This window comes from Syngnathus floridae, chromosome 5, assembly GCF_059516105.1.
Source record: "Syngnathus floridae isolate MCC-2025c chromosome 5, RoL_Sflo_1.0, whole genome shotgun sequence".
Lineage (NCBI taxonomy): Eukaryota > Metazoa > Chordata > Actinopteri > Syngnathiformes > Syngnathidae > Syngnathus > Syngnathus floridae.
The window spans coordinates 8779377-8795066 of record NC_142417.1 but is presented as its reverse complement, the minus strand read 5'-3'; the positions used below and the strand labels follow the sequence as shown (position 1 = coordinate 8795066).

Here is a 15690-nt window from a genome sequence, read left to right as displayed (position 1 = left end):
TATCCAATCGTGCGATTAAAAAGGAAACGCCCATTAAGAACTACGGAAACCGCGAGAAGACATATTTGTCCAACTTTATCAAACATGGCTACCTTTTTTTGTAAACCTTTCATTTTGTGCAATGTTTTTAGAAATCTTAGGCAAATTAGCGGGCAACAGACATCGTTCATTTGGAGAAGGTTGTAGAAAGTTTATTCTTATATGCATAGCCCCTCAGATGTGTTCACGGTAGTTTCGTAAATGTCGCTGTCGACAGACTGATGCATTTAATGTATATCAAAAATATCCCTTAATTATGAGTTTTTGATCATTTTGACACTTGTCATCTATTATTTTCACAGTTACGCAACTGATGGAGACAACAAAGTTCCCAAAATCTACACCAAAACGGGCGACAAAGGTTGTTTTTATTCAACTTGAGTAAATGAATTCTACATTGATGTACATGCTGACTTGTTTTGGTTATTCCTCCTAGGTTTCTCAAGCACATTTACTGGAGAAAGAAGACCAAAGGAAGATCGTATTTTTGAAGCTTTAGGAAACACAGATGAATTGTCATCAGCTATAGGGTAAGAAACGTGACATTGTATACCTACTGCCTTCTTTCTAACATTGATCACATTGTATTAAATGTTGCAGATTAGCCAGAGAATTTTGTCTTGAGAAAGGCCATACGTTCACACATCAGCTGGATAAGGTTAGATTTACCTGATATCACTTCTTTGATGGGGCATTGGATTTCTGACTTTTGTTTTTTTTCAGATACAGTGTGTTTTGCAAGATGTTGGCTCCAATATCGCCACTCCTCAGTCATCAGCAAGAGAAAGTCATTTAAGTATATACAGCTTTTTTGTATATGTATTAACTTGGTAAATGCATTCTGTTCTAACTATATTTTCTGTATGTAAGCTCGGACAAAATTTACTGGAACTCCAATAACAGATTTGGAAGGTTGGATTGATACATTCACAGAAGAACTCCCTCCGCTGACTAACTTCATTTTACCTGTAAGTCTAATTAGACATCTTCAATAATGTCAGCGTGCTTATGTTGTTTTTTTATTTGACACTTTTGCATAACAGTCTGGAGGAAAGAGCAGCGCATCTTTACATATAGCTCGAACCGTCTGTCGCAGAGCTGAGCGCAGGTCAGTTGATGCACACACACTCACGTACCCCCATCATCAGTGTGAACAAAACCCTGCCCCTTACTTTGACAGCATTGCTCCAATTGTTCGCTCGGGGGAGGCTGATCCAGATATTGCCAGGTTTTTGAACAGGTAATTATGGAACTGTAGTTAAGGTCATGCTATCATTATGTTATATTTAGAACCTAAATCTGATTGTCAACATTTTCCACACAGGCTAAGTGACTACCTTTTCACTGTGGCCAGATATGCTGCCCTAAAAGAAAACAACAAGGAGATAATCTACAAAAGACCTTCATAATGCTTGATTATAATAAAACCCTTCATGGATATTTGAGCGGTACATTCATGTGCAATTTATTTTTAATTATACGTTGAAATCAAAACTTTGATGAATCTTTATGTACATTCAGTGAGAATACACAACTTTTCAAAATTGCCATCCATTTTCATCATTTAAGTATTAGAATTAATCTTCAAGTATTGAGTTAATGCATGTCAACTTAAATCAATTTAATATTTTTTCCTCGATGGATTTTGTGCTTAAATTCATGATATAGTTACATCATATTGAGGAAATGTGGTTCCAGTTTGACCCTTCCACACAAGTCACAAGATTTGGCACCAGCCCTGGCTCTTCCAGGAGAGACTGCTCCCCCATGCTATGAGGGACAAATTGCGGTCATCGTAGGGTGGATAACGCAGAGAAGTGACACATTCCAAGCGTGTGCTTCTTAGCAGACATGACTTCCTATGAGAGAATGTATCAAAGCTGTAGCGGCCATGGAAGGAACCAAATCCACTGGCACCTGCCCCATAAACAGAAAAGTCACATTTGATTTATCGTACGATTGTTTAACAACGCATCCAAACTCACCAACTCCACCGAAAGGAATGGTAACCATCAGACTCTGCAGGATGCTGTCGTTGGAACAAAAGCTTCCACTAGAAGTTTCAGTCATGACTCTTGTGATCACCTGCATGGGGGGGGTATACAGCCAGTTGAGAATGTACAGGGTGCAAGCTCAGGTCAAAGGTCACTGAACTTGTATGGTTGAATTTGATTCACACACAAAGTTAAGAAGTTGAACTGCTAGTCTTAAAACACTGTTTTTAGAATGGGACAACAATTGCAGGGTTTTTTTTCTGAAAATATCAAATCCTATTAGTCATAAAAATTATAAGTATTAAATCTGATGAACATGATTTTTTTTTCTCCAAAGGTGTTTAATAAATGGAAAGATGGTCATTGCACTCTAAATTTACTTCAAGGCATTGTCTGTCTATAATTTTTTATTTTTTTTTTGCACAGATCAGTGTGCTTGGCTAAATTTAAAAAAAAAAAAAAAGGTTGGAGGAGCACAAACTAATTCAAACAGTGTTTAGCGTTTCTATTTTCTAGTTTTGCCTCATACCTTGCTGTTGTTGGAATACACATACACACAGAGGGGTTTCTCTCGTTTGTTGATGAAGGCAATCGTTTCATCCACATTGTTCACAGAGAGAATTGGAAGAACTGGGCCAAAAATATCTTGTTGCATAATGGTGTCCGACTCATCCACTTCAATCAAAATTGTTGGGGCTTTAGACAGAGCAGAAATAGTTGCGTCAAAAAAAAATTGACAGGATCCAGTTTTATTTTTGTGTGGGCTCTCACCAATATACTTTTCTGCCTCTGTCACCTGTCCACCCAAAGCAACCTTGCCAGATCTCCATAACAAGTCTTTCGTACGGTTAAAGATGTCCAGATTGACCATGCGGCAGAAGCTGCTGGATTCTCTGGCATCAGGACCATAGAACCGCATCAGGCAGCACTTGAGTGCCTGGACCAGACGGTTTTTTACTTCCGAATGGCACAGGATGTAGTCGGGGGCCACCAAGCTCTGCCCGGAATTGTGAAATCGGGCCCAGGCAATGCGCTGGGCTGTGATGGTAACATCGCAATGTTGGTCTACGTAACATGGGTTCTTCCCACCCAGAACGAGGGTGACAGGTGTCAAACACTGTGCTGCAGCTTGAGAAATTCGAATTCCTTCCTCTCTGGTTCCTGGATTTTAACATACATTGATTAAATACTGTATGCCATCGATTATTTCAAGATGGGATATACGTATTGCATCACTGCACTTGTCTTACCAGAAAAGAAGATATGATCAAATTTAAGTTCCACAATGTCGGCCAAGTCATTGGTGCCTACAAGAATTACATGGAAGCATTCCTTGAGAAAAAAAAGAATTGTAGATCATTTATATGAAATATGATGTGATGCAGTCACACGCTACAAATTACAAGCACATTAGCTAACACGAAAAAGATTTAAATGCTGTTCCAGACAGAACTATGACAGAGTGATTTTTAAATGTTCCTGCATGCATGTGATAAACACAATTTCATTTATGGCAAACTATAAAACAAGAGCTGAAACAAAATGTTGAACACACTCAAATAATTCAAAACAAAGTTAACAACAATAAATATGACACAAACAGTACTCACATTGTCCAAGTAGGAGGGGATGAGACGATGGAGAAGCGCTGCTGTGTGAGCCGTGCACACCGAAGGACTGATGATAGCACAGTTGCCTGAACAAAATAAATCAAATCATGCATGTTTGTAAAATAAAATAGACTAGAATGTGTAGAGTAAGGAGGTACCTGCCGCAATGGATCCCACCAGTGGCACCAGGCACATTTGGACTGGACTGCACCAGGTCCCCATGATAAACACAACCCCCAGGGGCTCGTTTACCACAAGACACTCATCCAGACTGGTGGACTGAGCCAAGCAGACACGTCGAAAGATGGTCATTAAAACTGGAACTTATGAGGTAATCAGTCTATCAGTTGGGACATCTTAAAGGCTAAAGAAATTTAGCGTCGCCTAATTACAAAAAATTATTCTCAATGGCCTTTTTATATTAAAAAAACAAAAAAAACAATGATAATTTTGGATTTCTTTTCCATAGATGCTCGCTATAAAGACAAACTTAATGGCAGAAAACTTCAATTCCTCGTCACCAAAATTAATATGGAAATTTGTACTTGGGCCTACATCTGAAATTGTTAACCATGTCCATGTTAGTGACCATGAAATCCAAAATACTTGAGCAATCCTTGCAATATTTGTAAATATTCGTTTAAGTCAGCCTAAGTATGTTCACATGAATTATATATATTTATCATATGAATTAAATATTGATCAGTTTTCTCACATGAAGTGATATTAAGCTTTTCTATCAATAGAAAAACACTTCCCATAGAATCCAAAAATTTACAGGGATTCATTTTAATATTTTCAGAGGTTTAAGTGGGCATAAATAATCAATGTTAAAAACTAACATTTATCTTATAAGATTGTCCTGTTGAGTTCACATGTGGACTAAGAGGAAAACACAGTTTAAGCCTTCAACAGTGCAAGGCAACGTCCATATTAATCTTCTTTGACGAAAGAATGTAGCAATCCGATGGAATGTTCCCCACTAAAATGTAATGTAATTCATTTGTAATCCCAAAATGTTTTTCATAATAAGAAAACAGTCTCACCAGGTTCTTTTCCACATGCTGTGGCTGCATCCACTTCCTGAGGTTGTCAATGGCATGAAGAGCCTCATTTTTTACTGGAATCAACTCTGACACAATCGTCTCAAATCGTGGCTGGTTCAAGACGGGAGATTTCAAAATCTAAGTCAGTTCTCACTTTAAAAAAATAAAAAATAAAATCACGACCACTCACCTTGTGAAGGTCCCGTCCAAGAGCGTCCACAAAGTCACACTCGTGTTCCTCCAGCATTCGCAACACAGCTTCCAACTGGGCCAGCCTGAAGTTCTCCTTGATGCTGCGCTTGGCTTGGAAGGACACCCGGGCTCTCTTAAGCAGATCCTCATACTGCAGAGGGTACGTCTTCAAGCAGGGCTCGCCTAACCTGGTCCTTCAACATCCAAAACCCAATTATTACCTCAACATCCACCATCAGATTCAACCTTCAGACCAAAGTGATCCAACTCTACCTTCTGCACGTTAAACGGCCATTCCTTTGGCATGCAGAGCAGGCCTTTCCTTTTGCACTCATGTCTACTCTACTAAGATCTCCCGTACTAGACTTCCTCATTGTAACTGGTGAGATTGAGAAGCAAAATCCCTACTAGCAGGGAGGCATAGTGAAAATCCTAAAGCCCTCCAGCTAGTCAGGTGATGCGCTCTACCAAGGAAAGCTCGGCTACAGTTGACATCACATGCATCTTACTCACTCACTACTGAGCAATAAAACCTTTAACTCACCTTCGTAGAGATTTGAACCAGTTGGCAGGTGAAGGACTCGGCGGGTTGTTCATGCTTTTGCCGTTCTGAGATGTGTGGGCCATGGCAGGACTGGAGGAGGTTCTGTACATTCACAGCGTAATCCACATTATTCAAGAAATGTTCCCAATGTGCTTCTCAGGCGTCTTTCCCAATCGGACTGCGGCCTGTTTTTATTTTTTTTGTGTTTGCATGGGGTGTTGCTCTCTCACATGGCAGCTGCTTGCAATCCGACATAATTGATAGGGGTCAAAACTACCTGGTGACCTTTGGAGCAAATAGTTTATATAATACCGGTGCATGATTTAACAAGAAAACATATCTTACATACATGGACACATTTTACACAAGATTCGCTCTTTGTACACATTCCATAGTGCAGTCATCTCGAAAGACACTTTTAAGACAATTTGACTCTCACATGAAGGGGGAACAATGTCTCTGGGCGTGTATTTGCATTTAAAGTGGGTTAGATGTGTTGTTTTTTTTTGACATCATTTTTTTAGTCTCTTGTGAAAACAAACTGCGCTTCTGTATTTAATTTTGCATGCCTGGTTAAAATTAGGAAATGCAAGACCACTTGAAAGGTACATGACATTTTTTGCCAACCAGCTCTACACAATAATATTTTGTAAGCATATTACCAAATTTAATCAGATAAAACACTGAATAATAATACATTTACATAAATAGGAAAGAAACATATTTTAGGACTTCAAAACATTAATAAAAACAATCATTTTCTGAGGTTATCGACTTACATTAGATTCAATTGCATAGAACAGGTTGACAAAAAAACAAAGCCATTACTCACACAAAAAAGGCAATCGTATCTTTTGGGTATATTGGTTGGTCACTGGGGTGGTATCTCAAAGGTAATGTTTTTGAGAACATCCCTTTTAGGAACCTAGTCAAATAATTCGAATTAGGTACAATAAGTCTACATACAACGTTCAAATGCCAGGTTTGTGTGATTTAAAAAAAATGTATGCAATAATTTCAAAACGTTTACGTTACTGAATTATTTGTTTTTAGATTTAGTCAAAGTCAAATTAAACCGCTGAGATATTGTGGTTGCACAAGCGTGTACAGGCACACCCTCTTAGAATTAGGATGTGGCTATGTTCAGAATTAACCAATAACGCTTATACTCATGCGGGGTCAGCACAAGCCTGACACTATTTAATTTATACAATTTCCAAGCCACCCCTCAATTAAATTGTACAGGTTAAAGGTTACCTTATGGTGAAAGCATTTTTTTAAATTATTAATCTTGATCTCCAAAACCTGGCATTTGAACACGTCTGGGCATATTTATTATACCCACTGCAAATTGGGGTAAATCTGATTTTGTGTCACAGAAATTAACTCTTGTGAACCACGTCCACTTAGGTAAAGAATATTTTACCTTTAAATCCAAACTGTGTTATTTTCACTCAAGCTGCTGGTTATTAAAATTTCACCTGTATGGTAGTAGGTAATGACACTGCTTTTTCTTTTTGCATAATCACAAATTTGGTTGAAATGTTATGCTTACTCTTAGGACTTTCCTTTGAAAGCTGCATTTCTAATTCTGATAAGTCCTTGACTAAAATGACACTTAGCCCTAAAATTTACCCAACAGGAGAACAACTTCCATGACACTACCACCCAGAGGAACATCAAGCCATTTAGGCCGATGATCCAGTCCATGACATCACGTTGAGAGGCTTGTTATAACTGATAATTCTTCGCAAGATGGCTTAGAAAGTCCATGGAGAGCATCGTCAAAGCCTCAAGACTATGTTGTAGTTGTTATAGTGGTATTACAGTCGTTGGGTTTCAGAAAATATGCCCAGTCCTTGTTTCTATGGCTTGTTTCCAACATAGATTATTGGTTTCACTTGTAATCGGTAAATAGGTCAAGTTGATAGCGAAGGAAAGATGGCGATACATGAGGCACTCAGTTATTTAAAAGGTGTAGTGAGCAACGTTACGGTTTTCGAGCATGAAATACAAAACCGCAGTTCATTTGAGACGTGACAAGACATTTCCAGGCCTTTTTCTCATGGGTAAAAGTTGCAAAAGCAGACATCACTTCTGTATTTAAAAAAAAAAAAAAAATAGATAGCCTGTGCCTTTAAAAGAGAGGAAGTTAAAGGAGATCAACACAGGACGGGCAAGTCCTCCGTTGGGGAGGCTGAAGACAAATTGCATTTATCAAGGCAAAAACTCATTAGAGCTCATTTGATACCCTCTCAAAGATGCTTGGATACCAAAGTTCAAAACTGTAAGTGTATTACGGATGCATCACGTTGTTTTCACGCATCGAATGCCTTGCATTGCATCTGTATTGCTTTCCAGTTCTCAAATGGTGAGAGTGTTCAAGCTAAAAAATATCATGTTAAGCCTGAGAAACTGAGATCAAGTAACTCTAAAAATGATTTGATGCAGTTAAGTACGATATACGACCTTAGATTTTGAGAATTGTATGGCAAGGGGAAATGCAGAATTAGATTGTGCTGCAAAATCAGCATCCCCCTGTTGCTGGAAGGGAGTTAAATAGTAATCCTGCAAGTTTGTTGTCCTTCACGACTCCTCTACTTTTGTGGGAGATTTCCTCAGACGTGACAGGCTACCACGTAGCTAAACAGTTTTGATTGGTTCAGGCAGCCTCATCCTGCGCACATTTGTCCTTTCACAACACTTGTGCGTTACGAAAGCTCAAAGCCGGTGTTCATACTGATGGCGTAGCGTAGCTTGTCACGCAAGATGCTCTTTTTGCTGTAGTTGGGGAGTTTGAGCAGGTTGAAGCATGTGGAAGAAGTGGGCAGTCTCCCACCAGGCTCCTTTTTACGGATTGTGAAGAAGCCTCGGAGCACGCTGCCAAGAGTGTCCCCCGTGTCCTGTTTTATGAAGAAAATAAAACATGAGAAAGAAAAACAGACTGATGACAAAAAGGATTTTTGCAATTTTACACCACATCCACAACATCATTAGCTGAGAAAATTCTGGATGTTAACAAAATTTTCAACAATTTTTTTTTTGATGATATACTAAGGATTGGAAAGTTACAAATCAAATCCAGTCAATACCTGTTTATCTTCTCTTTCTAAAATGTATTCAAAGGAGAGCAATTAAGAATCCTACTTTAAATGAAGACGGAGAAACAGCCTGTCATTAACATTTCAGCATCATTTATACATTTCCTTTGGAAACAAGTCACCTGGCATTTGAGTAATGTGAACAGAAAAAAACATCTGCTTGTTTGCATGAATTATTACCATCTGCTAAACAGCAAAAAAAATATGCAATATATTAGCCAACATTTTTGAAAGATAATTTTTGAATCCCATCGGCAGGTCTCCAATACAATACATATATGCAACCTAGTTGTATCACTAAAAAATAAAACACATCGGACAATAATGATTTCCAAAACCTCCTGTAATTTTCTTGACCACTCCCTTTTCCTGTACATAAATAAAACTGAGCAACAGTCTCACCTGATCATCTGACACTTCCACACAACGGATTGAAAAAGGTGGCTTGAGGTAGGCAAAACCTAGGAGAGGAGGTCTTGAGCAGCTGGTAACAAACTACACAAGAGTAAAATGAGTCCAAGGGCACACAGTATGAGACAAATGAAAATGACTAGAAATGAGCTTACTTTGAGGAACATTGCCCTCTCCTCAGCCGTGAAATCACTGGACAAGATGTCCCACAGCCAGATGATAACACGATGGCTGCTATGAAAACCTCCGTAGTAGACGGTGTGCTTCCTAAATCATACAGACAGCAAGGCCACAATTTAGAACGGGAAGAAAGTCAAATTGTGTGCTCCAACTCCAAAGCGCAACACTCTGGAGAATATGAAATCGTGCCAGGATAGAGGAGGATGAAAATGAAGTACGCACTTGAGGTCATCCAAGTCAATTTCAGCATTGTCTCCCGAGACTAGACGCTGAACCTCGGGTGTGGAAAACATGTGCAACCATTCTGGGTTAATGATGCTGCGAAAGCCTCGGATGAAAGCTGCCGTTTGCTCCTTAATCTGAGTGTGCATCCGGAAGTGAGCCATGAGGTGGATGTAGCTGAACCTGCAGATAAAAATGGGTCAAACTACGATCAGAGAATCAACAGATTTTACGTTTTGAAACTTTGATATTGACTGACGTACTTATTTTCATTGGTGACTGGCATGGTCTTGCCTCCAGGTATCAACTCGTGACAAACAAGCTGCATGGAAAAATATAGCAATTCATTCTGGATGAAGTTGCCCACAGGTCATACCATTTGAAATCCTCCAGAAAAATATGCCTTTTAAATTTCCAACATCAACAGCTGTTGATATGGGAATTAAGAGCATTTTATTATTGATAATATCAATATTCCACTGATTGCAATAATTCTCCACACAATTCTATGAAGTGTTTTAAATTTCAGTCATTTCTTATTGATATATATATATTTTTTTAATCTAATAAAAAAATAGTGTACCACCTTAGAGATCTGTTTCAAATCCTCACCTGTCCCATAACATCTTCGTCATAGGATAAAGAAAGTCCAAGGTCTCCCACATCTCCATCATAGCGCTGTAAAACATGGATAAAAATATAAAGTATTATGGAGAGACTGATCCACAGCACGTGAGGGGATAAAAATGTACCATATGACAATTCAAGATTTAGTAAACCTTAATGGAGGTGAGGTTCTTGTAAAACTCTGAGTCCAATGAGGGCAGCTCATCAATGGAGCTGTAAAAAGTGCTGTGGTGATGACCCAAAACTTGGCTGAGGAAGAAGGAAGCAAAAGGAACATCCACCACAATGCCCTAAACACACACAAACGATGCCAATGTTACACAATGACCCAAAATGAAACAAATCCATGGTGGGATTCCTTTGTGCGCCACAAATACCTCATAAATGGCTTTCCCTAACATCTTCCCCACAAACTCAAATAGCTGCAGATGGTTCTCGTGGATGTAGGAAGTAGGCGAAGGATAAAGCCTCTCATTTCCACTCGTGGTCTGAGACAAATACGAACAAAAGCAGAGTCGGATTGAAAACAAGATCTTAAATGTTTGCTTTTTTTTTTATGAATGAGTTACCTTGAATAGGTTGAGTGCAGGGTTGAACACTTTCTTAATGATCTCTTCAAGAAACTCTTTAAACACACCATCTTGATCGATACCCGCTTCATCCACTCCCAGGTCATTCACAAACTTCACACGAATGACGCCTTTTATGGAATTCACGGGTAAACGGCGGAGCTGGTCGTAACCATCCTAACATATTGGCGCACACGTTAATGGAAACGGCAAGAACATTTCTCATCATCCATCCCATTTGTGTCCATACCTCTAACATGCGTGAGCGGCGAATGGTGATGTGCGTGACGTGCGGCGAGGCGGAGTTGGTTTCTATTAAGCCAAGATTCTCTTTTTCCTTAGTGACGATATTTCGAAACAGCAGCACCCTCTGAAATAGTCAGAGGGCAGGCAACACATTAGTGCATGCAAGATGATAGGAGAATATTTATTTCGTCACGGTTCTACTACATTCCAGACCCCTGAGTAAGATACAATAACAATAAAAAGACAGTAATAGGATAACTCACATTTTTATGAGGAATAACATGTGGGATATATTGCAGTATCAGCTGGGCTCGCTTCTTGCCTTTCTCAAGTTCTTGGAAAAGCAGGCTTGGTTTTAAGTCTCTGAATGCAGCAGATGGAGGATGAAAGAGATTTTTAAATTAATCCCCGTTTTAAACATAGAGGCGCAATCTCAGTTTGAATTTACTTGCGTAACCAGTGGTCATCAAAGGTGAATTTTCTCCGGCAATCACGTTCGTAAAGCACCATTAACCATCCGTGAACGCTGTGGAATAACTCCAGTTTCTCCCCCTTTGCGTTCTCTGTTTCACACACAAGAATAAGTTTTGCAACCCCAATGTTAAACATTTTCAAATTGAAAACTCTCTCAGTGTACTCCTCAAAAAGGAGAGAAATCATCTTTCGATGGGGATTGAATTATTCTTACATTTGTATTGGCAACTTGATTGATTACGTAATTATTTGTGTATGTCCATTTTAGCAACTTGATCACAATTCCAGACAAAAACATTTCCACGTCCATATGAATGCACTGACAGAAAATGGGATCACTCACCGAGGATACCGTCCCATATCATTTTGTACACAAAAGTGTTAAGAAACGAGGAGATAGTGATGAGCTCCTCTATTTTAAAGGAGGTCTGTTCTTCATAGACTTCGATGTCATCCAGAATTCTGAAACACATTGACAACAACTCGTGAACACGTATGATTCAAAAACCACAAAATAAAACAAATGACAAATAATTACGTGATGAGGTGCCGTGAACAGTCACAGAAGAGCATAAGCATAGCCAGGAGCCGCTTGGACTCTTCAGTGTCATTGTTGAGACACTCCATAAAGAGCTTGAGGCCTCCCTGTGGGCCCAATTCACAGATAAAAGCCCACAACTTGGGCAGGAGGTCATCGAGGTGTGTCAGACCTGCACGTTGAAACGCAACACAGCGACTGTCCCGTTACAAGCCTCCAAATAGTTCAACATATTAATCACCGGCCGATGTACTGACCGGTGAGAATCTGTAGTCGTATTTGCGTCAGTGTGGAAAGAGCAGTTTGGTAGAGCACACAAATGCTGCACACCTTCTGAACTTCAGCAGAGTCCACCCGCTTTCCCCCGACCGGCTTCAAGATGTTTCGTACAGACGCGGACTTCTGAAAAGCTCGCTTAAACAGGCCTATCAGTAGAGGACAGCAATTGATTTCCTCATCCATCACACTCACCACCAAAAAGCACGGATTTGGATTTGTGACCCACTTTTAACTGGCAGGTTATTTTGCGATGTGCTAGGTTGTGCGGGTGCGGGACTGAGCTCCTGACTCTCGAGCTTCTTCGAGAGGACGTCACTGAAGAGGGTCCGAATGACCGGCACGCCCCACAGATGCTGCAGTTGCTTGGTGACCAGTGGCATTGATTCGTTAAGACTACAAGAAACAGAGCAGCAACATGCAATCAGTGGCCACAGAATAAAATCAACAAGATTCACTTTCAAGGTAAATCTAAACTTAGATTAAAAATCTGTTACTCACCCATAATCTACAATTTGGGAGAACCAGCCCAGGACTGGGTGCCAGTGGGTGAGGTTGGACTTCTTTTGGGACACATATCTCTGGCAGTAGGACAGCATGTCAGTCAGGTCCTTCACAAAGCGATTGGTCTCCTCTTCTATGATTCGCTCATTCAGGAAGCCCAAGTGAATCAGGTTACCTAAATTAACACAGCAGGAGGAGGGAATTGAAGTATTCTCTCACCTAAAAGTATCAACTGACTCAGCAGAATAGCTCGAATGCTGTACCTAATAAGCAGAGTGTGTGGCTCCCCTCGAGACACACACAGATATCAGAACACTGCTCCTCACGGCTGAGAAGAAGGATAAACTTCTTTAGAAGGCCATGAGTCTGGATCGACGTAATACACTGTTGCGAGAGAGCGAATGTTTAAAACCTGTGCATAACAAGTATATTATTGGCATTGTTCATAGTTGACTTCGTACCTCTGGGGTGAGCTTACACAGGTGCGAAGTCACAGCTGGAACTGACATAACGTGAATGAGGAATGATCTGAGCAGGTTGTCTGAGAAGTGAGCAGCGATGACTGGTCTGAGATTAGACAAACAAAACAGAGCAGAGAGGATCAATCGAGGGCTGCACAATTCATTACATTTCAATCGTGATCACAAGTTTGGCCGCCACTTTTTGATCATGTGCAGCCGGCAGGTGATGTTTCACCTAACACGATGAACACTTAAATCACGATTACAATAGTCATTGAAGTAATCATTATCATTTTGACCATAAATTGTGCAATCAAACTACCCCCCCAACACTCCATTTGAACTCACCCACCTTAGCGACAAAGTAAATATAGCTGTTAAAGTGCCTTTTGAGAGAGCTGGTTTCGAACGAGCCAAGCCATTGGTCAGCAAAATCTGGAAAAAAAATGAGAAAAATGTCCTTTGAGTCAGCTGGCAGTACTGCTTAGACTAAAACTGTCACAAATTAGTAAAGAACAAAAATGAGAGAGGATACATTTACTGGTACACTTGCACAAGATCCACTGTATATAAAAAAATAAAAAATAAATGCAAACTTTCAAAAGTTTCAGTCATGCAGTTTTGATTACTACATTTGTTATTATCATTATAGTATGTTCATATAAGACCAAATGGTGACCCAATATTTAGAATTTCTGTCGTAAATTCTGCCTGTGATACCGAACCTGTAGTGTTGAATAGAATCCCTTTTGATTGAGATGACCCATGATATTCTCACAGATTCTCATCAAAGCAGGTCGGAGAGCTTCTCCTAAAACAAAGAGGAGGAACAAACTCCATGATGCTTGATATTATCAGATAAAACATTGCTCGTGTGGCTCCTGACCTACCTTTCCCTCTCACAATCCGCCATGTTGATGTGTCCGTGAAAGTGACCAGCATGGTGAGGTAAAGCGTTACCAATTTGTTGTCCTGCATAATATCAGGCTGGGAATCGTAAAAACAAAGACATCATGTGACCAAATACCATCAATATTGTGCTTATTTATCTTTAAGCCTGTACAAACCTTTAAGTTCTTTAGTAGTTGACAGCAGGTCCACAGAACATCTTTAATTTGTTTCAACCAAGGGATTGTAAGATCTTTGGAGAGTGCCAAAGACACATACCAGACCTGAGAGACAAAAGTGAAAATAATCAACATAATATAAACTCACATCAAGTTATTCGGCAATGAAAAGAGCACTAAACACTTACTTTAGGCTCGTTTTCCACTTCCATGCTGGCAAGAATAGCCCGACAGAGCTTTTCAAACCTCTGTCCAAAAAGTAAAATTAAACATCAAAAACAGCCCATAAATTGAGGTAGTTCAAATATTAGAAACCCCCATTATAATTATGTATTGCAGTTCTATAGTATCACAAGCTACAATAACAAATTAATCAGTCATACAAAAAAATGGTCATTATTTTCATTGTAAAGGTATTATCAATACAACTTTTGTATTGCTGTATTACCTAATGTGATATTTGTGGCTGGTTGCTGTACTGAATATCTATCAAACCGTAAGATGTCACAAAGACCACACTACTCTAAAACTACAAAAAAAACACGTTCTTGGTTATACTCACCATCTTATCCTCCAAGTGGTAAATGAATAGTAATTTACGAGCAATTTTAAAAATTGAAAGTGCATTTCTTTTTGATGTTGCAGCTGAAGACTCAAAATAGTCATCAACATCTTTCCTGGTGAAATAGAAAATACAAATATAAACTTAATGCAGGAGATATCTTGGAGAAGCAAGGTTTGTTTTGCAAGTAGCCAATAGAGAACCTTATTTGTTTCTGGAGTCTGCTGCGACATAAAAATCGTCTGACCAGGGCTTGGATGAGGATTGCTGCTCTCTCTTTCTCCTTCTGCCCTTTCCTCTCCTCCCTGGCTTGCCTGGCTTTATCCAGGAATTCAGACTTCGAGCTTTGGGGTGCACCAAACATTCTGCACTCTGAGGAAGAGGGCATTCAATCGCTTACATTTTGCAGACTGTATCCTACAAAGTATAGCTATTGATGTCGATTCATAACATTTACATGCACTGCATAATTTTCGTGATAAGATCATTTGCGTGCTAAGAAAGCTCACCTAGTGCTACACCTCCATAATGATGATGTTGTCTTCGGGGTCCGAACAGCAGCAAAAGCTGATTAACGATGTGGACTAACTCGTCATCTCTGGATAAACGCACTACACACTGATAAAGTAGCTGAAATAGTTAGCATCTGCGGCTAGTTTGAGAGTCTGCATAAATATTGTCTTCCAGTTTAGCTTCTCACATTGTTTTGTTGATAGTTATCATAATTTCAAGATGACGGCTAATCCATGAACAACGGCAGTCTCAAAAATAGGAGATACATATCACTTGAACATGTAAACAATGAGAGGCGAGCCCCGCACGACCAGAAACCATTAATGCACGGTGTCGCATTGAATTGTGTCCGTGTAGCATTCATCTACCAGTATAAAGAATTTAGCAGTGATATTTATCTAAAAGCAAAATGATCAAATGAAAACTCCAACTCAGTTTATGTAACCATGAATAATAAAATTTATTGAAGTATTATAGGCTTAAGGACAGTCCTGTACGATTTATACACGTGATC

The 15690-nt window shown here is 39.5% G+C and overlaps 3 protein-coding genes across 3 annotated transcripts; 1 reads left to right on the top strand and 2 right to left on the bottom strand.

Annotated features, from left to right (window-relative positions):
• Positions 1-33: 33 nt before the first annotated feature.
• mmab (metabolism of cobalamin associated B) lies at positions 34-1490 on the top strand. The gene is made up of 9 exons (XM_088375364.1): positions 34-179; positions 342-400; positions 476-569; positions 640-697; positions 763-835; positions 910-1007; positions 1083-1147; positions 1220-1279; positions 1364-1490. The coding sequence occupies exons 1-9, from the start codon at positions 85-87 to the stop codon at positions 1446-1448; spliced, it is 687 nt and encodes a 228-aa protein (XP_088231490.1). The 5' UTR covers positions 34-84; the 3' UTR covers positions 1449-1490.
• aldh3b4 (aldehyde dehydrogenase 3 family, member B4) lies at positions 1480-5673 on the bottom strand. The gene is made up of 10 exons (XM_088375359.1): positions 5426-5673; positions 4880-5075; positions 4690-4800; positions 3802-3922; positions 3644-3729; positions 3284-3365; positions 2805-3194; positions 2563-2729; positions 2025-2124; positions 1480-1956 (listed from the first exon to the last, which is right to left on the bottom strand). The coding sequence occupies exons 1-10, from the start codon at positions 5533-5535 to the stop codon at positions 1757-1759; spliced, it is 1563 nt and encodes a 520-aa protein (XP_088231485.1). The 5' UTR covers positions 5536-5673; the 3' UTR covers positions 1480-1756.
• Positions 5674-5706: 33 nt separating this feature from the next.
• On the bottom strand, positions 5707-15506 carry ube3b (ubiquitin protein ligase E3B). The gene is made up of 27 exons (XM_088375353.1): positions 15173-15506; positions 14867-15035; positions 14664-14778; positions 14290-14349; positions 14102-14206; positions 13925-14021; positions 13760-13845; positions 13387-13469; positions 13035-13140; positions 12837-12957; positions 12571-12748; positions 12299-12465; positions 12051-12218; positions 11794-11965; positions 11599-11717; positions 11230-11344; positions 11045-11144; positions 10786-10905; positions 10536-10712; positions 10344-10454; positions 10119-10256; positions 9952-10017; positions 9603-9661; positions 9340-9522; positions 9093-9204; positions 8929-9021; positions 5707-8328 (listed from the first exon to the last, which is right to left on the bottom strand). The coding sequence occupies exons 2-27, from the start codon at positions 15025-15027 to the stop codon at positions 8137-8139; spliced, it is 3204 nt and encodes a 1067-aa protein (XP_088231479.1). The 5' UTR covers positions 15028-15035; positions 15173-15506; the 3' UTR covers positions 5707-8136.
• Between the last annotated feature and the right edge of the window lie 184 nt (positions 15507-15690).

Bases quoted from the DNA above. Each gene is read 5' to 3' on its own strand.
- mmab (XM_088375364.1), top strand. From the start codon at position 85: ATGGCTACCTTTTTTTGTAAACCTTTCATTTTGTGCAATGTTTTTAGA. The intron at 401-475 runs GTTGTTTTTATT...TATTCCTCCTAG, and splicing joins CACCAAAACGGGCGACAAAG to GTTTCTCAAGCACATTTACT. The intron at 570-639 runs GTAAGAAACGTG...TAAATGTTGCAG, and splicing joins GAATTGTCATCAGCTATAGG to ATTAGCCAGAGAATTTTGTC.
- aldh3b4 (XM_088375359.1), bottom strand. From the start codon at position 5,535: ATGTACAGAACCTCCTCCAGTCCTGCCATGGCCCACACATCTCAGAAC. The intron at 3,730-3,801 runs GTACCTCCTTAC...TATTTTGTTCAG, and splicing joins GGTGGGATCCATTGCGGCAG to GCAACTGTGCTATCATCAGT. The intron at 1,957-2,024 runs GTGAGTTTGGAT...TTTATGGGGCAG, and splicing joins CATTCCTTTCGGTGGAGTTG to GTGCCAGTGGATTTGGTTCC.
- ube3b (XM_088375353.1), bottom strand. From the start codon at position 15,027: ATGTTTGGTGCACCCCAAAGCTCGAAGTCTGAATTCCTGGATAAAGCC. The intron at 14,022-14,101 runs GTTTGTACAGGC...TACGATTCCCAG, and splicing joins AACTACTAAAGAACTTAAAG to CCTGATATTATGCAGGACAA. The intron at 13,470-13,759 runs GTTCGGTATCAC...TTTTTTTTCCAG, and splicing joins GATTCTATTCAACACTACAG to ATTTTGCTGACCAATGGCTT.